The sequence below is a fragment of the Eubalaena glacialis genome, chromosome 10 (assembly GCF_028564815.1).
Source record: "Eubalaena glacialis isolate mEubGla1 chromosome 10, mEubGla1.1.hap2.+ XY, whole genome shotgun sequence".
NCBI lineage: Eukaryota > Metazoa > Chordata > Mammalia > Artiodactyla > Balaenidae > Eubalaena > Eubalaena glacialis.
In genome coordinates this window covers 77,726,013-77,746,368 of record NC_083725.1, presented here as the reverse complement: position 1 = coordinate 77,746,368, position 20,356 = coordinate 77,726,013, and the positions used below count along the sequence as shown (strand labels likewise).

General features: G+C 41.0%; 1 protein-coding gene across 1 annotated transcript in view; it reads right to left on the bottom strand.

Moving 5' to 3' along the window:
* MICAL2 (microtubule associated monooxygenase, calponin and LIM domain containing 2) overlaps positions 1 to 20,356 on the bottom strand; it is a 217,942-nt gene that overhangs the window by 20,746 nt on the left and 176,840 nt on the right. Inside the window, exons 26-28 of the mRNA XM_061201468.1 lie at positions 13,554 to 13,669; positions 9,712 to 9,804; positions 6,785 to 6,878 (exon numbers count right to left, since the gene is read on the bottom strand). Coding sequence (XP_061057451.1) covers positions 6,785 to 6,878; positions 9,712 to 9,804; positions 13,554 to 13,669 — 303 coding nt within the window. The remainder of the gene's footprint in view (positions 1 to 6,784; positions 6,879 to 9,711; positions 9,805 to 13,553; positions 13,670 to 20,356) is intronic.

Here is a 20,356-nt window from a genome sequence, read left to right as displayed (position 1 = left end):
CTGACAATGTTTATTTGTTTTACTTACATGTTTATTATTTTTTGCATTCACCATTTCTTCTTGACTATTTCAGATTGTCCTCCTAGGTTTATCTATTTTTTTTCCCTTCAAGCATATTTGCTAGAATTTTATTTGTAGATAGTTAAATCTTTTTTTTAAACTGAATGTTTCTTTATTGTGCACTTGCTCTTAAAATATAGTTTTTCTGGGTGTACTGTTCTAGCTTGAAGGGGTTTTTTTTTTCAGCCTTTTGAAATTATTATTCCACTGTCTTCTAACATCCATTATTGCTGTTAAGAGGGCTGTTAGTAAAAATTTTGTTCCTTTCTTAAGCGAATTATTTTTTCTCTTTATCCATTTTAATATCTGTCTTTGGTATCCTACATTTTCACATCATTGTGCCTAGGTAAGTGTGGATTATTTTAAATTTATCCTGATTTCTCTATCTCGGGCTCCATGTATCTGTAGATTTATGCTTTTCATCCACTTTGGAAAAAATAAGGCTAGCACTTATAAACCATGCATTTGGTGCCAGACCCTGTTCTAAATGTAATTTGCTAATAAATCTAATTTGCTCAGTACCTCAGCCATTATCTCAACCATTATCTCTTCAAATAATACTCAACCTTAATTTTCTCTATTCTCTCCTTCTGAGACTGCAATTAAACATATACCAGACCTTCTCATTCTATCCTCTGCATCTATAAGCTACTCTTTCCTTCTTTCCATCTCCTTCTATTCATGTGCTGCTTTCTGGTTGATTTCTTGAGATACATTGTCCAATTCACTAATTCTCTCTTCTGTTGTGTCTAAGCTACTGTTTAGTGTATTCACTGAAGTTTTAGCTTCAACGAATATAGTTTTCAGTTCTAAACTCTATTTATTTGATTTTTTTTAAAAAAAAATCTCCGATCATTAGCTTTTATTTGAAAAAATTTAAACCTAAAGGATTAAGCATTATATTTAGTTGTTTCTTTAGTTTCTTTTCATCTAGAACAGTTCCCTAGATTCCTCCTTCCCTTTTTTTTTTTCTCACTTATTTTGCAGATTGTCTCTCAATTTGAATTTGCCTGGTTGTATTTTTATGGTTAAATTCAAGGTAAGCGTTTCTGGCTGAGGTGCTGCATAAGTGAACGTGTATCTTTCTTAGTACATCACAGCAGGAAGCTCATGATGTTAGTTTGATTATGGTTATGATTGGTTAAGGTTAAGGTGGTGTTGCCTGTTCACTTTTATTTTTCTGCTTGCTAATTTTTGTATGTAATCTTCTGTTTCTTTAAATGTTTCCCACAGATACATAGTATATTCTGTATTTGATAATTACAGTTGAAGTTCTTGGCCATTTAAATTTGTTGATTTTGCTTGAAACTCATTCTTAGTGGCTCACTTCCTTGTGTTTTGGGTGATTTTTAAAATTATTATTATAAGCTCATGGTTTACTGAGCTTAATCTGTCTGAATCCTGAGAGCCTAAACTGAGGCATGGTTTCTTCCATGTAGGATCTATAATTGGTTTTGGAGTGCTAGAGACCTGGCTTAATATGGGAATCTCAAGGTTAGCTCCCCTACTTTTTGTTAGACCCAAGGCAACCCTGGATTTCTGTTTTTGTGTTTGCTTCCTTCCTGGAACGTGTAGGCTTCAGCATACCTTCTTTTCTCTCTATTTTTTAGCCCTGAGAGATTTCTCTCACTTACTTAAGAGCCTAGCAATGATTTCAAAAGTATCTTGTTGCAGTGAATGGGCTTTTATAGTATTTAGTCCACCATTTCACTGCTCCACACTTCTTAGGAACCACATTCTGTATCCTTGGATGAGGTGGCCAGTTGGGTATTTAGTTTAAAATATTTTTTTCAGGTAAAATTATTACGACAGTGTTTTTTAAAACCGAGGGTTGCAAAATTAATTTTATGGGTCACAACAAGCACTAAAAACGAGACAGAATAGAAAGTAGTAGTCTTTTATATGTAGCAAAATTCAATATTATCTCTTGAAACATTTTATTCAATTATATATTTATATGTACTAACTTGTGATATAAAACATATTTCTTGCTGCTGTCATGGGAATTTTTTTGTGTAAAGCAATTGTCTAGGGCACACAGCTTTGAAGCCTCAATGACCCTAGAATCCATGCAATGGAGAGAGGACCCAAGGCTTCTTCAGGAAGAGAATCTTAGTCTCGCCCTCACTGGGCCCATCTCTGTTACAAGGCCACTGCTCGACCAGGTGGCTACTGAGGCTAAAAACAGAGGTAAATACATAATAAATGGATTATTGACATTTGTTGAGTGAGGCAATCTGTCATAAACCAGCATCCCTGCATGTCTTTGCTGAGCGTGCCAAACAGCAAGGCCTAACCATCCTGCGTCCCTGAGCCACTCCTGCAGCCAGCCAAGTAGACTACTTGCTTCCTGGGAAAGGGGGCTGGCTTATTTACTGCTTGCCATAAAAGCTGCTGAGTTCCTCTACTGTGGCACAATCCACTGTGTGCACAGCTGCCATCAGGGCCTATCAGGCTACGCCCTGGCACTTAGATACAGGGCAACTTGTACCACACTGCTGTTCCTGCTGTTTGCTGTGTTGTGAGTAAAAACTCCCTTGCTCTGATGCACTGAATATCACCGTTTACTTTCAGCACATAGAGTGTAGCAAATCCATCCAAATTCCTTGGTTGCTTAGCTACCAACTTCAGAGTCTTTGTCTATGAATGGCATCAGGATTCAAACTCAGGAGTGTCGGATTCTAATATCTGTGTTATTTTCAGGGCACCTTGTTGCTTTATCATCCAGGAAATTATTGTTTCTTCTGTTCCTCAGCAGCAGTCAAGATAAAAACCACAGAGTGTAAGCCAAACTACTTCCCTCTTCCTGCCTAGGGTTCATTGCAATTTCTCTTGTCATAATGTGTGCTCCTGCTGCCACCTGCTGGCAGCCTCAGACATCCTGCTATTTCTTTGTAAACCCCTTATCTGTGTGAAGGAAAAGCCATCGGGCTCTAAAACAAAAAAGCAAGAAGCTCAATGCAGGGATGCAGGCAATCAACTGGTAAACCATCCTCAACGTTGGTAAAGCTATAAGGGAGGAATATTCCGTTACATTCCCCTGGGGACTAATTTTTTCTCCCTCAAAGCTGATCTCAGGTTTCACCAGATTTTACCTGTCCCCAGGTATTGAAAGAAAGCACAGATTCTGTTATCTACTAAATTTGAATAGTGGTCTCTTGCTAAACTGTGGTGTTCCATCACACATAACACTGACCACTACACTGACAACCAACAAAACCAGAAGGTAACCAAGAAGAGTCTAAGTGGCTGCAAAGCTCGACTTGACCTCTTCATAGACGGTAAGGCTCAGAGCAATCAGGCCGCTGTATATCATGGTCCTTTACTCTGGGCAGCTAGGACCATCGGGAGAATCCATTTCCTTTGTCAAGGACGTCCATCTCTCACACATACACACACATAAACACACACACACACACACACACACCCTACAGAACATAATGACTTGTCATCTGGGGTGGATTGTTGGACTTTTGTTTTTCTTTGTTTCCCTTGCCTTGACAAAATGGGGAAAAACCCTTCCTGGGGGTGGGAGAGCTTATTTCTGACTGTTGGAAAAAGAGAAAGCAGGAATTGTTGTCACGACAATTGGGAGCTCATCAAAGCCTCATTTTGCTCATCAGCCATCACTGCCCTCCGTCCTGCACCCCCGCGTGTTCCTCTAATTCAATGCTCGCCTAATGAATAACTCCTAGGAACAAAAGACCCTTTCAGGCTGGTGCACATCATTATCAGAGGAGACTTGCATAACTGTCGCAGACGACTCATGTTTTCAGGCCTGTCTCTAAATCTGGTTATTCACAACCTTTATAGTTCAATATTATTGCCTAACTGTGATCATTTTCTAATTATCCTAATAATACTTATTAAATAATTCCCATTAAATCACTTGAACCAGAGCAGCCCAGGCCAGCTCAAATACAACTTAACCTAATAAGCATCGGTCATTCATTAAGCACCAGGGCAAGCTCTTAAAGGGGCTGAGTAGAATATTAAACTGCAAAGGAATATTATTATTGCACAAATGTTATTACAAGTTCGAGTGTATTAATTTCAATGCCTGGTTTGCAAATCTTCTGTTTGGTTTCCTTTGGGGCCGCTCTCTGTGACTTGACTCTTTCAGTCTCCTGCCCCTTGTTAATCTGCATCTGTCACCCACATAAGGACAATCAAGGAGAAAAAGGCCCATAAACTTAACAGGGGAATTAAATTACCAAGGATATAGAGGGAATGAACAGAATCCATCTTCTGGCCAGGCAAATACACCTTTGAAAACACCGTAAGCTGGCCGAGTTTCTTTAGCTGATAACTGCAAATAGCCTTTTTTTATATTGAGGGTGAGGGAGATTTTCAGAAGCTTTAAAAATTTGGTTTGCAGACTTTAAATTTCAAGCAATAAAGATCAGAGAGTCAATTCTTTAAAAAGTGTGAATGGATATTTAACATTTTGTAAAATAATATCAGTAGCCATTTATTAAATGCCTACAATGTGGTAGGCACTCTTGGGAGACTCTTGGTCCATCAATACACTTAATTCTCAAAATGACCTGGTAATGTGAGGATTATTAGCTCCATTTTTCACATAAGGAATCTGGGAGCAGAGAGGTTAAGTGATTCTCCCAAAACCACATAGCCTAAATGCAGTGGAACAGAATTTGAACACAGGGCTCCTTGACACTTACAATTTTACTTACCCCACCATGCCATACTGCCTCCCCAGCAAAATGAAACATGTCCTAGCTTTGCTGGTTTATCCTTTTCACTTCTAAGGCTCTCACTGAAGTCAGCGGATTCCTAAAGACAAGTGCCAAGCCGTCTTGATCGGGAATATGACCAAACATTTCATTGTATCGAAAGCCCTGACAGTGGCTGTAGAGGTAGGCAGGGACTCCAAGCAGTGAGAAACAGTTACCATTTTTGTCAAGAACCCTACTTCTGATGGGTGGATTTGGGTTCTCTTTGCAAGGAAATGCACAGAGTATTGTAAGAAAAGGAGCAAATATTTATTAACCATCTTGCCCATACCAGGCACTGTGCTAGGGCTCCCACATACATTGTTTTAGCCAATCCTCACCACAAATCCAAGGAACAACTATAATTTTCACTCCCACTTCAGAAACACAGAAGCTGAGGCACAGAGGGGTAAAGTCAGACTCCAACGTTGCCAGAGAGACAATAACCACACAGCTACAGAAGCTGAAACCACAGGGCCTCTCACGTGGACTGGCCCTTGCAGGGCTCTGGAGCAGCCCCACAGGTTTGCCTGCATGACTTTGTATGAGCTTCGGGCCTCACAAAATCTGGGTCTGCCCCTGCTGGTACCATTATTCTCGAATAACTGAACTTTTAAGAGAACTGAAGCCCTAACCTTTCCCTATGTTGTTTACATGACCACACACAGAGATATGTGTTTTCAGTGTCTGCTTTCTCACATTTTATATCCCAAATACAGAAGGCTAAAGACATCACATCAGAAATTAAAGAGACAATACCCCTAATATACACACATATATATATCACTGAATCGCTTTGCTATATACCTGAAACTAACACAATATTGTAAATCAACTGAGCTTCAATTTTAAAAAAGAGACAATACCCCCCATTGACCCCAATTCACTAGCTACACCACTGCTGGATGGTTTCCACAAACACATAGATTTCTTTCAGTTTCATTCCTCACTCAAAACTCTCTGCTGGTTCCTTATTCGTTATGGCATTTCACGTCTTTTTACTTTTGGTCTTTGCAGGTGCTGTTCCCTCTGCCAGAATAGTCTCCTCACCTCCCTGGTAACTTCCTGTTCCTTCTCCAGTTCTTGTCTTAACAGATCACCCCTTCCAGGTGATTAGCCTGACCACCCCCCTTCCCCATCGAGATCAGTTAGGAACCTCGTGATTCTGTCCTCATTCCACCCTAATGCTTGTTCCCATCACAGCCCTCGTCCCCCTGTATTGTGGTTTATTCACATGTCTGTGTCCCTCAATGGACCATAAACTTCTCAAAGGCAGGAAATGTCATACTTATCGTTAGAGACCTACTGTCTTAATGTCCAGTACAAAGCAGGCCTTCACCAGATGAATTCTGTTTGCATCTAAGAATCTGAAGCTACCAGTAGAACAGTTACTATTCATTGCTTTACCTTGTGCCAGGTAATGTGCTGATTTAATTTCATCATATATATATTTCATCATGTATATATATATCTCCTTTAATCGTTATTTCAGCTCTATAAGATAGGAAACCACTATTATCCAAATTTTAGAGGAGAAAACGAAAGTTCATAAAGGTTTAGAACGTGACTGTCCCAAGGCCCTACAGCTGATAAAGGGAGCTACAGGTGGTAAAGGGAGAAACCAGGACTTTGACTCCAAGTCCAGGCTTTGAATCACTACCAACATTCCTTGAACACCCAACTGTTTCTCCTGAATTTATCTTAATCCCTGAATTGCAAAGAACATTCACATTAGCGGAAGAGAGACTGGACAGACCAGAAATCCAAGGCCCACAGGCTGACTGATGCCCTGGGAATTTCAAACTGGACAACCAGTTTAATTTTGAAAGTGGGAAGCAGTTGTGGATTGGGCACCGCAGGTCCGTGTTGACAGTTCCACAGCGGGCGACAAGGTCTCACTGTTTTGCCCAGATGGTTAGACCGGCACTGTTTTCAGACCACAGACACGGGCCCGAGCCCGCTGTTCCAGATCCGCCCGCAGGGATGCCTACCTGCTTCTCCTCTCAGGGTCTTCTCTAGCCTCACGCCCTGGATCTCGGAAGCCCTCTGCCACTCCTCCACCTCTTCCAGCTGCCTCTGGATGGCCTGCAATGCCAGGATCATACGTCACGCAGGTACTTTCAACGTGCAGAGTCATGCAAGGGCGCCAATTCTGCCGCCTACTTTCCAAGAGGAAGAAGCCCTTTCCCTCGTGATGCCACCTCCTTGATTAACTGGGTAAGAACCTATGAATTCCCAAAACAACTAGGACTTGGCATTTCCTTTCTTTAAGTATGAAAACATAAAGCAAGGAGTCTGTGTGTAAGCTCAATTTGCCCCCAAGGAGACATTAAAACACTCCCCTTTGACCAGGCCAGTCACACAGACACGCTCTCAGGCAGAGGCTGCTGGGCTGGGTGGGTGGTCCTCGTAGTTCCTGGACTCCTCGGAGCCTCGGCCTCTGACCATGGTGACGGCATAGCCATCAGAGCTGCAGTCCCTACCCAGAGTAGGACAGGATCTCCGGGGGCAAACACAGGGCACGTTTCTCTTCCCAAGAAGAACCGGCAGATACCTCCCAAGAAGTTGTTCTGGAGCAGGAGACGTGGGCCAACTCCTGGGGCTGGGTGTCCCTCTCTTGGTTTGTCCTGCTCCTGTCCTCAGCTACAAATGGGCAACCTATCCTTTCACTGCACCACGGGGGCTCTTGATTGTCTGTGGAAGTGCACTGTGGCTTATTACTAGCAGTTTGTTAAGACAAGACAGAAATGTTTATCCCGTTAAGGCACCCCCTCCATAACCTTAACCTAACCATCAAGGCACCTAGCAAGGCTTGGGATCATGACTGCGTTTGCCTTTACATGTTTATTTTCCTTACCAGCTATTTCTCGCTTGTATATTAGGAAGGAAAATGAAGGGAAAACCTTTCCTCTGTACATTCTGTTCATCCCCGTCCATTTTCTCTGCTTTCAAACACACGCTGCCAAAAGGCACATCTCTTGACAGAACAGACTTTGCACCTGGCAGACCAGGTGTGTTCAAGGAAGTGGCAGCTGTCTGGGCAGGTAGAACGTGCGTGTTCTTCCTTTCCTACCTTCCTCTAGCTCTGTCTCACTCCTCTTCCTCCTTAACTCCACATCGTTCTAAGTCTCCCCTGGATTCAAAGTACAATCGCTGAGGCATCTGCAACCCGTGAAGAGGCCCAAGCAAGGGTGGCGGTGGGGAGGGGTGGGGACGGAGCAGCCACCTGGCTTCTTGTCTCAGCTGAGAGTGTTTAAGCCCCGAACATAAAATCTGAAATAGATGGGAATTCTATCTAAAACTACTTGTAATTTTATGCCCTCTTCCTCTCTGTCTCTCTTTTAAAGACAATTATATCTTTATAGATCTGTCTCTTGCTGGCACGGTGTAGAATTGCTAAAGGAAGGGAAACATTTAAATGACTTTATTACTGATTACTTTGCAATTATGTCTCTATAATTGTTATGGACTGAGTAGTGCCCCCCTCCCCCGCCAAATTCATATGTTGATGTCCTAATCCCTAAAGACACTGTGTTTGGAGATAGGGCCCTTAAGGAGGTAAATAAGGTTAAGTGAGGTCATACCAGTGGGCCCTAATCCAACAGGACTAGTGTCCTTATAAGAAAAGGAAAAGATACCAAAATTCTCTCTCTCTCTCTCTTTCTCTGAATGCACACAGAAAAAAAGGTCATGTGAAGACACAGCAAGAAGGCAGCTGTCTACAAGCCAGGAAGAGAGTCCTCACCAGAAACCAATCCTGCAGGCACCTTGATCTTGGACTTCCAGCCTCCAGGACTGTGAAAGAATAAATTTCTGTGGTTTAAGCCACCCAGTCTGTGGTATGTCATTATGGCAGCTCAAGCTGATTGATACGGTGGTCATTCTTTAGAAACTAAGGATGAAAATCTCGAAGATTATACAGGACCGGTACGGGTGCTAGCAGATTAGGCCTCAAAAGGCCATCGTAATTCTTCTGTTATCACTGCCTACTGTCTGGAGTAAAAATAGAAGGAGGGGAAATTGCTGAGTTTGCCAATCCATTTCATAAAGACTTCTCATGTTCTCAGAAGGAAAAGTTGAAATGTTTCAAGAAAGCCTGTTTCAGAAGTTGAGAATGGACAGAGGGAATTTATGGGAATTTTTCCCATCCACTAGGTGAAGGGGGTGGCTCCCAAGTCAGTCACTGAGAAGAGTAAAGGAGGCTGGAATAAGTGACTTCCTGTTTTTGTCAGAAACAAATTACAGGACTACCCGGCCTGATAAAGCGAACAACTGGAAGAAGGGATGTAGGGTATGCTGCATTAACATGAGTGGTCATTTTAAGTCCTTCTGTCCTAAAGCCCAACTGTCCCTCAAGGCTAGGTTTGGGGTCCTCAGGGAGAGGGGGTGTGCCTTGACTTTCTGCTTCATTTTGCAGGTGGGCAGATCAACTTGGGCAGAAATGTTTGGAGTAAACAATCAGCCCAGGAAATCTGTAGCAGAATGCTAGATGCTTGTGTGTTCAACTAACCTTGGAATAGAGACAGCCCCAGTAGTTGTCAGCTCAGCAAAGACACTGTCAGAAAGTCAGGGGAAGGTTGTGTCCTCACAGAGGACAAAACTAAGGCCACTGGTGTGTGGCACTAAGGGCCTGGGATTGTTCCCAAGGCCGTGTGTTGGCTGCTGTTCCAGCTCACTTTGCAGGACACGCGTCTGCAGATGGAAAGGCAGCTGGGAGTGGGCCAACTCAACAAGGGGGCCCTCCAGGCCCCAGAGTCCCACCAGGGATTGAGTCAGAGCCTTTAGAATAGCCACAAGCCCGGTTGCTCAGAGAAGAGAGACCTATCTTTCCCCAGTGCAATACAGATTTCCAAAGGCTTCCAGATCCAGATCCCCAGGATCCCAGACCCACTCACTCAGCTCAAGTTTGTTTTCTGACCTGAGCTTTATGAAGTCTTTTCAATTCTTCTTGCTTAACCAATTGTTTTGTTGCTTTTTCTAGCTTCCTTCCTCTTCTTAGTGTCTTCCTCTCCTATAAAAACCAAGAAGAAAAAAAAATGTCTTGAAAAATGAAGCTGAAATTTACAAAATACTGTCACACACTCTGCCCTCTCCAACCAAACCACTGCTTAGCTTCTAGAACAACAATGTCAACAGAACTTTCTGCAGTGATGGAAATGTTCTGTATCTAGGCATAAGATTGCCTTCCCTACTTCACTTTGCTTGTACAAATACGTCATTAATACCACTGGGTTCTCTGTGTGCCTGGGCTAGTAGAATACAGAACATTCAAAATTGAGGCATTTAAAATAGCTGTCCAGATCTTGACAGTGTCTCTTCCAGGTTTTAGAGAGCAGAGAAAGGAGAAGTAGTGGTGTGGCCAGCTCCACATATTGGAAGTTTCAGGAGACTCTTCTGATTGGAGAAGCAGCAGAGAATAACATTTGAGCACTGGGCCCAGGAGCCATGCAAAGCTGGCATTCAAACCCCAGCTGAGCTGTGTGAGCTTCGGGATGTCACACAACTTTCTGAACCTCAGCATCCTCTTCCGAGCGATGAGAATGATTTAATGCCTACCTTGTAGGGATGGGATAAGGATTAAACGGGGTAAGGTGGGTCAAGTCCTTTGCAGAATACTTTAAAAAGATATGGGATAGATATTCAGTAAATACTATGATTTTTACTGTTACCAGTATGATTATTACATTATTATTATACAAATTAGCATGATTATAATTTCTTACTAAAATCTACTATTTTTCATATATGTGTGTGTATGTATGTAGTATGTATAATGTATGTATGTATACATCTTACATATACAAAATAAATGTCCAACTTGGGCCAGTTTTATTATGTTTGCCTTCTCGGAGCATACACATCAATGTTCTATATTAGGATGAGAATGAGAACATGCGAGAGACTTTTTTCTATGCTGGCAGAAATAAATATGGAATTAAAAACTTGTTACATCTAGCCTGGTGCCTGGGCATTCAGTAGCTCTGGCTGAGCTGAATATTTGCCCATTAAAAGGACTATAAATCCACAAGTGCGGAATAGACCTAACAGGCCTGACCCCAGGTCCATAATAGAGGTCAGAGATTTTACCTTAAAAGCAAGTGCCTTTCCAGGGCTTTCTGGATCCTTGTCATTTGGCCACCCATTCCATCACTCTCCTTAGGGGAGCATCCAGCTTTCAGGGTTCAGAATGTTTACAGATCATTGGTGAAAACATTTAGCTCAATGACGAAACTTGGTTTTTCTAAAATTCTCTGTAGGATGTAGAATCCTAAAGATCTTCATCCTTTCTTTCATCCTTGGAAGGAAATTTTGGCTCTCAGAACTCAAACTTATTCTGTACCACATCTCTATTGCTAGAGGACAACTTCCAGATTGACTGTCAACCACTGCAGAGGTTCCAGGCCATTTGGGTGAGGGAACCTCTCCTTTAAGCAGCCAGGACCTTTCTGGGAAGGCTGGGTGGGGAGGGGTGTGGTGGTATTTAACAAATATCTCTTGAGCTTCCACTATACTAATCTACATAATAATTGCCAGCATTTTTTGAGTGCTATGTGCCAGACACTGTACTGATTACTTCACATGCATCATTTTATTTATTCCACAAATTACACTTATTTCACAGATAAGGAAATCAAAACTCAGAGAAGTTAAATAACTTGCCCAAGATGACACAATCCGGAATTGGTAGAGCCAGGAGCTAAGCTCAGGTAATCTGAATCCAGTGTCCACATTTCTATCGAGTTTATTCTGCCTTTCCTGTGCCAAATTCGGTGCAGATGCATCAAGGACCTCTGCTTTATAGAAATATCAAACTTTCCCCCTAAATTAAGACCATTCAAACAATTTCAGTGAGGGATGCCTTGACAGCATTGCGCTGTCTTAGCACTTCCCAGCAGCAAAGCTGCCAAACCCCAACTGCTTTATCAAGAGTCAGCAAAGCAGAACCTAGACAGGGAAAGAAAGTCCTTTACTGCCTTTTATTAAAGATGTGGACATAGAAAAAAAGAAGGATGATTTATTAACAAACGCTCATATAGCCTTACATTGCACCAGGCACGGTTCTCACATCTTCAATAATGGTGATGACGATACAGAGAAGAAAGGAAAACGTCTAAGGGCTAAGGAAGAAAAAGATGAAGGACAGAGAAAGAGAGAAATCTGGCAGGACTGAAGACAAGCTGCCTGTCCCCCGCTCTCTCAGATCCAGGCATTAACTTGAGGGGAGGGGGCAGAGCAAAGAGGCGAGGCTGCATATCCTGTCTCCAGTTTCCTTTGCAAAGGTTCACTTGAGCTGAGGTGGGCTCTGTGCCATGTGGCTGGGGACACACCTATATGTGGTAGAAGAGATAAAGAAACTAGAAGGGAAAGCACTTCCCTTGTTCCTTCAGTGTGAGCCCTTGGAAAGTCATAAAGAAGGAACCTTTTTGCCAGCTTCCCTGCCTGAAGAGTGGACTGTGTTGGAAGCCAGGTGAAGCGGGCAAGGTTTACCACACTGCAGGCTTATGTGATGACTGGCTCTGTTCTGGTCCAGCAGGAGGACAAGGAGCTATTCGCAGCGCTTGTCCTAGGTACCACGGTCTTGCCATTTCGATGGCTTTCAGCCACTCCATTCTTTTGGTCCCCATGAGTGGCAGAATGGCTGATGCTGGGGCTTCTGCCTCATTTGAATACAGAATTAACTCAGGGTCACTCAAGGGGGTGAGAGGGTCTGTAAGGAAATCCCAGAAATCAACACGACACATAGAATTCATTGGTACTGAGTGTCTAACTAATCATGGACACCCACGGTTAGAAATCAGAAATCTCTACGTATTCTCTTCTTCTCATTCTCTCTCTCCCCACCACGTCCCAGCTCTCTCCTGACTTGCTCCAAGGTGGGCCGTGGGGAGCTGGAACCCCTGAATGACTTGAGATGATGCCAAAGCTCCTAGCGCTAGATACGGAAAAGTTGAGTTTAAGTAAATAAATTTGGTTCTCTCTCTTTCTCCACAGATCCTTACTGCTCCAAAAAGTAAACACTGCCAGAGCAGTGAACTGCTTCTGTCCGCCCAGGAAGCATATGATGTCCAGCCATTCAGCTCTTCCAGCCCCAGAGGATAAAGAAAACAATGGTGGGATCTGGTCATGGGATGCGTGTCTCCGTGTATGTAACATACAGACACATTTAAAGACATGCAATGACGTCTGTGTTTTTTAATCCATGGGTATGGGAGTTATTTAAAGGGTTCTCCAGAAATTAATGCTCATTAAGCAAAGAGAAGAACTGCCATTCCCCCGCCGGCACACGGCTAGTCAGTGGGGATCCTCAGAGTCTAGATGCAACTGCATGGTACATTTCGTATTTCTGATTAGAATAAACATAATGTTTTCCATGCAATCTGCCTCTAGTGCTTCTTAAATGAAGCTGTGCTACCCCTAGGGAAATACACATCTGCTTGTTTTAATTTTTTCGATGGTTTGCTTGTTGGATCACCACTTTAAGAGCTGCAGTCACCAAATGGTTTTGAGTAAATATGTCTGTTTTTTCCCCCTTCCCACTTTGACATCTCTGAGAAAGGCAAGTTTCTAAAAGTTAAAAAATATATATAAAAAGGTAATTCTTAGGGGGTTCCAGGTAAAAAGAGCGGCTGCTGTCAGATGCAATGAAACGTGATTCTCCTAATGAAACTGCTGCAGCTGGAGCCCACATTGGGTCTGAAATCTGGATGGTAAACGGCCCCCGCAAGCCAAGGCCCCCTTTGGTTTGCCAAGTGTTGTTACCTTTGACCGCAAGAAAGGCTGAGGATCGAATTCTTCATCTGCAGAGGAGGTGGTGGTGGAAGAGGTGGAAGAGGCAGTCCCTGCCACCTGCGCTCTGATGGGGACGTGCTTGGGACCTGAAATGGGAACAGAAGAACTCACTGAACTCCTAGCTTCTTCTCCTGCGTCATGACCCAAAGCCACCTCTCCCTCCTCCCTGCTACGCCCATTCTCTTCCTCCCTGCCCTCCCCTCACTGCACCTGCCATGAGCGTGAGGCGGCAGCACCTAAGGGCAACTGAAAATTTGGCCCTCTACGTTAATTACATTTCTGGGTCCCTGCCAAGAGCTTTGCAGCTCTCTTTTCATGTGAAAAAAAAAAAGGTATTATGCAGAAATCAATTAATTCCTTAAACACCATTTATATGGTGTGTTGCTAGGAATGCATTCAGAGATGAAATCTATTATTAAAATTCATGTCTGAAGTTAGCTGAGTTACCTAAATGCTTGTGTAAGGTTCGTTCTGCAGAGTAATTGAATGCAAAAAAGTCGGAGCCAACTCTTAAACAAATCGCCCTTCTGCGGCTCACAGCATCTGGCACCCATTTTTACTACATGACATCTGCTCAGTGTAAAAGGGCTGGCGTCAGAATGTCTGGTCATAGAAAAAAAAAAAATCCCAAATGTAATCAGAAGCAAAAGGACTCTAAGCCTAAGGTTTTATCACATAGTCTCATGCAACATAAATATTTCATTAATTATGGCTAAACAAATGCCAATTTTATTTTCCCAACTTGCAGATATTATCACATCATCGAAGTGATGATTCAAATGCCAGGAAAGGCGGTTTAAGATAGGGAGGGCTCAACAATTCAGGGCCCACGGGAGAGCTGAAGTCGAGGGGAGATGCCAACCCCTGAAAAAGAGGTAGATGGTTAGAGGCAGGAAAGTGCCTGTGTTTGCTCAGATCTCTTTGTGATCTGACTGGGGACCACGTGTGATAAAGTGTTCCAGGTGCCACAGGAGATTTTTATTCTTCTCAGCTAGAACATCTGCCCCTACACATCAACCTGATGCAGAGTTAATGATTAATATCTGGATTAACGCACCCTGAACACTGGATATCAGAACCAGCTAGGACTCCATGATAGGAGATTTACTAATCTTTACTCTGCCGCGTCAGCTTCTATCTAAACAGAAATATGTGTTGGGTGGGGAGGGAGGAGGAGAGGTAATTCCAAACTGACTAACATTCTCTCCAGCCTGCCTTTTCTTCCCCGTAATTTTCAACTATTCACCCCAGTGGGAGAGGCCAAGTTTTAAAAATTAAGGGTAATTTTAACCTCCAGGAACACATTTACATATGCTGTTATTCAAAGCAAAATAATGCAAAACATCTATATAATAACACAGCCTCTCTGGGGAGAGAGTTAACTGTTTTCCACTTTAATTTGCCAGATGGGAACGCTCAGGTGAAGAGAAAATCAGGAGCCGCATAATAACGGTGGAGGCATCGTTAGTGGGGAGCTGAGACTGTTTCCCAGCCCCAGCCACTAAATCACCACTGAGTACTTTAGTCACTGAGTATTCCCCTCTTAGTGTGTGAGCTTGAGGAACTAACTTCACCTCCTGAGTTTCTGGGGATCATGACATCTAACTTGCAGAACTGTTGTAGAAGAGTAAACATAATCAATATAAAGAGCCTAACACAGTGCCTGGTTCATTGCAGGTGCTTAAATAAATGTCATCATCATCATCAGCTGCCTCTCCCAGAAGATGAAGCAGCAGCCATTGCTTCATCATCATCATTGATCCCAACGAACAATACTGCAATATTAGTAAAACTGCCTAATCAACCGTCATTTTATGGAGGAAGTATAATAACCTAAATTTGAAACTTTTTCTAACTGTCAAAAATAAATTTAATATTTCCACTGAATTTTATTTTGAAATTGAGGAGAAAACGTTCCCAGATATAATGCATTTCTTAAACTTCTGGCAAAGTTATATAAAGTTAAATAGTTACCCCTGAATCTCTTCCCCTTTACTCTCTTCCATCATAGAACCATTCATTCTAGTTTACTTTTCATTTGCAAGCTTAAAAAATTTGCAGCATTGTTCTACTCTGGCTATAATGGAGTGACTGATTCTGGGATTGATCTCCCACCACAAAGCACTAGAAGTCAGGATGAAATATATGAAGCAGCTGTTTCCAGACACTGGACAAGAGGTAGTACAGAACTGTGATAAAGGCGGGAACAGAGCTTACATGAGGTAAGCCCTACAATCACAGTAGCTTTCTGCCTACAGGCACTTTCCAGAACACAGTGCAGGTAGGAGGAACCTAAACAGAGCATAGCAGATTCATTGAGTTGAGAAGACAAAGGTCACCGTTTGAGTGGGCTGAGGCAGTTGGAATATGTGGGGAAGAGTACTGAGAGGAAGGATCTATGCAGAAAACAGACTTCAGAAATAAACATAAAAGTCAACTTGAGTCTATTGCTTAATGATAAACTATAGATGCATAGAGAGAAATTGCATGAGGTTGGGCCGACAACTGCTGAAGAGTTACAGGGTAAATAATCTCTAAAGCTTTCACAAGACTGGAAAATGTTCAAGTTTTACCCAAATAGGGTAGAGCAAATGTTGGGGGCATTAGAGTGGAGACAACAGAAGAGTCACACTTGAGTAACAGGGATAAATTAGCTCTAGAGTAAAGGTCATTATAGACATAACTGAATAAGCTTAAAAACCAGCCTTGTAAGAAACAAATTGATCTGCAAGTTACTCTACTGCCTGCCAAACATTTTTTAATGCCTATATAACATTCTTTAAATGAGGAAACAAAATCTAGACACTCTAAAATGTAATATTTACAAAATCTAACAGCCAGTAAACAGTTACTAGATACACAAAAAAGCAGGACAATGAGTCTGATAATCAAGAGAAAAATCAATCAATAAAAGCAAACTCAGAAATGATGAAATTAGCAGACAAAGATTTAAAAAGAGTTATTCTAAATGTGCTCAAGAATTTAAAAAGAAAACATGAACAGAATAAGGACAGAAACAAAAAATATTTTTAAAAGAACCAAATGGAACCTATGAAGATGAAAACTACAAAATCTGAAATGAAAATTTCATTGGATCAGTTTAACAACAGACTAAATACTGCAGAGGAAAATATTCAGTGAAATTAAATAACAGCAATAAAATAAAAACTATCTAAAATGAAGCACAGAGAAAAAGAGACTGAAAAAAATGAATAGAACCTCAATGACCCGTGGGACAATATCAAGTGGTCTAAAATACATGTGATTGGAGTGCCAGGAGACAGAGGGAGAATGACAGGAACAGAAAACATAGTTGACATAATATTGCTGAAAATCATGCAAATTTAATGAAAATTGTAAATCCACAGCTTCAAGAAGCTCAAAAACCCACAAGCAGGGTAAACACAAAGAAAATCATAGCAAGCCTCATGATAATGAAATTGCCACAAACCAGAGATACAGATAAAATCTTAAAAGCAGACAGAGAAAAATGATACATTTCATACAGAGAAACAAAGATAAGAATGTCCATGGACATCTTGTCAGGACCTAAATATGCCAAGAGACAATAGAACATCATTAAAATGCTGAAAGAACAAAAAAAATCTGTCAACTTATGATTCTATGTCCAGTGAAACGACCCATTCAAAATGAAGCAAAAGGGGCTTCCCTGGTGGTCCAGTGGGTAAGACTCCACACTCCCAATGCAGGGGACCCAGGTTTGATCCCTGCTTGGGGAACTAGATCCTGCATGCACACCGCAACTAAGAGTTCAAAGGCCACAACTAAGAAGTCTGCATGCCTCAATGAAGATCCCGTGTGCAGCAACTAAGACCCGGCACAGACAAAATAAATAAATAAAATAATAAATAAATAAATAAATATCAAAAAAAAAATTCTCCTTACCTTCCTTGTTTTTTAAAAAAAAAATGAAGCAAAAATAAAGGTTTTTGTTTTTTTTTGTTTTTTTGCTTTTTTTAGGAGAAAGAAGTTAGGATAATTTGTTGTTTGCTGACATGGATAGTAAAAAGTTTTAAAAAGTTCTGTAGCAGAAGGAATATACCAGATGGAATGAAGAGGTTCAGAAATGGTAAATATAAAATAATTTTTCTTTGTGGTTCTTAATTTCTTTAAAAGACAATTGACTGTTTAATGTAAGATAGTGTGAAATAATAAGAACTATACCTACAGATCTTCCTCAGCTTACAATGGGGTTACATCCCGATAAACGCATCCTAAGTTGAAAATATTGTAAGTTGAAAACTCATTTAATACACCTAACTTACTAAATGTTGTAACTTAGCCTAGCATACCTAAATGTGCTCAGAACACTTACATTGCCTACAGTTGGAAAAAATCATCTAAAACAAAGCCTAATTTATAACAAAGGGTAGACTAGCTCATGTATTGATAGATTATTGAATACTACACTGAAAGTGAAAAACAGAATGGTTGTTTGAGTACAGAGTACAGGCTGTAAGTGTATCGGTTATTTACCAGCCAGGTCTCCTGGCTGACTGCGAGCTGTGGCTCTCTGGAGAGTATGGTACCACATATTGCTTGCCTGGGAAAAGATCAAAATTCAAAATGTGAAGTATGGTTTCTAATGAATGCATATTGCTTTTGCATTACCATAAAGTCAAAAAATTGCAAATTGAACCAGTGTAAATCAGGGACTTTCTGTATTGGTCTCTGCCCCTGGCTTCTGCTAATATTTGATCTTTGACCCCAATTCCTGACAAAAAGGTCCTAAAACCCTTGAAATTTCCTAGGTGATAGGAGTATCTTTTGTTCTAATGAGGTGGCTCTTGGTGGGCTTGTGGATGGGGACTGGTCACTAGAAAGACCAAGCCATGATTAGAAGCTTGGAACTATCATCCCTACCCCTCCATCTTCTGAAGAGGGGAGAGGGGCTGGAAAATGAGTTAATAATCGATCATACCTATGTGATGAAGCCTCCATAAAAATCCCTGAAGTACAGGGTTTAGAAAGCTCCCAGATTGGTGAACACATCCATGTGCTGGGAGGGTGCTGCACCCCAGCTCCATGGGAACAGAAGCTCCTGTGCTTGGGACCCTTCCAGACTTCACCCTATGTATTTCTTCATCAGGCTATTCATCTGTATCCTTTATCATATCCATTATAATAAACTAATAAGTATAAGTAAGTGTTTCCCTGAGTTCTACACCAGACTAGCAAATTATTGAACCCAAGGAAGGAACTGGGGGAACCTCTACTTATAACCAGTCGGTCAGAAGTACAGGTGACAACCTGTAAGGATATAGAAGATTTGAGCAAACACTGCTAATACATTTGACCTAATTGATTGATATAAAACAACATCCCCAATAACTAGAGAATATAAATTTTTTTCAGAGCACATGGAACATTCACTAAATTGGTGATATGCCAAGCCATAAAGCAAGTATCAACAAATTTCAAAGGACTGAAGTCATACATAGTATGTCTTCTGACAACAGTGAGGTTAAGCTAGAAATCAATTTAAAAAAAATATAAGTAGAACACTTCAAAATGATTAGAACTTAAGCAATACTTTCTAACAACCTACAGATCAAAGAAGAAATAAAAATAAATTTAAATTAACTGATGATAAAAAATATGGTATAACAAAATGACTAGAATGCAGCTAAAGCGATGATTAGAGGGGAATTTAGAGCTTTAAATGTATACATTATGCAAGAGAGAAAAGTTGACAATTGATGCTCTAAGATCTACTTCAAGAAACTAGAAAAAGAACCACCAAATGAACCTAAGGAAACCAAAAAGGAAGAAAATACTCAAGATAAGAACAGATTATGAAAGACAATAAAGACAAAGCAGAAATAAAATAGAAAATTAACAAAGCAAAAATTTTCTTCTTTAAAAAGATGAATAAAATTGATAACCACCACGAAGAATGATTGAGAAAAGAGACAGAAAACACACCTACCAATACTGGGGATAAAAAGTCCTACAGAGTACTAAAGGAAGCTAGTAACCATAAACCATTTTATGACAATAAATTTGAAAATTTAGATTAAATGGACAAATTTATTGAAAAACACGACTTACAAAACTGACATAAGAAGAAATAGAAAATCTGAGTAGTTACATATCTAACAAAAGGAACCCTCATATACTGCTGGTGGGAATATAAACTGGTGCAGCCACAGTAGAAAACAGTGTGAAGGTTCCTCAAAAAATTAAGAATAGATCTACCATATGATCCAGTTATTCCACTTCTGGGTATTTATCCAAAGAGCACAAAACACTAATTTCAAAAGATATACACACTATGCTACGTTCATCACTATGCTACGTTCATCACAGATATACACACTATGCTACGTTCATCACTATGCTACGTTCATAGAGATGTGGTATAGGAGAGAATACTACTCAGCCATAAAAAAGGATGACATCTTGCCATTTGTGACAACATGGATGGACCTTGAGGATTTTATGCTAAGTGAAATAAGATGGAGAAAGACAAATACATATGAGTTCACTTATATGTGGAATACAAAACTAAATAAATTAATGAACAAATCAAATCAAACCAAATAAAAACAAACATGTGGATACAGAGAACAGAGTAATGGTTACCAGAGGGAAGAGGGTACCAGAGGGAAAAATGGGTAAAGAGGGTCAACTGTATGGTGATGGATGGGAACTAAAACTTTGGTTGTGAGCACACAGTAGTGTATATAGGAGTCAAAATATAATGCTGTACATGTTAAGCACATAATGTTATAACCAATAAAAAGAGTACC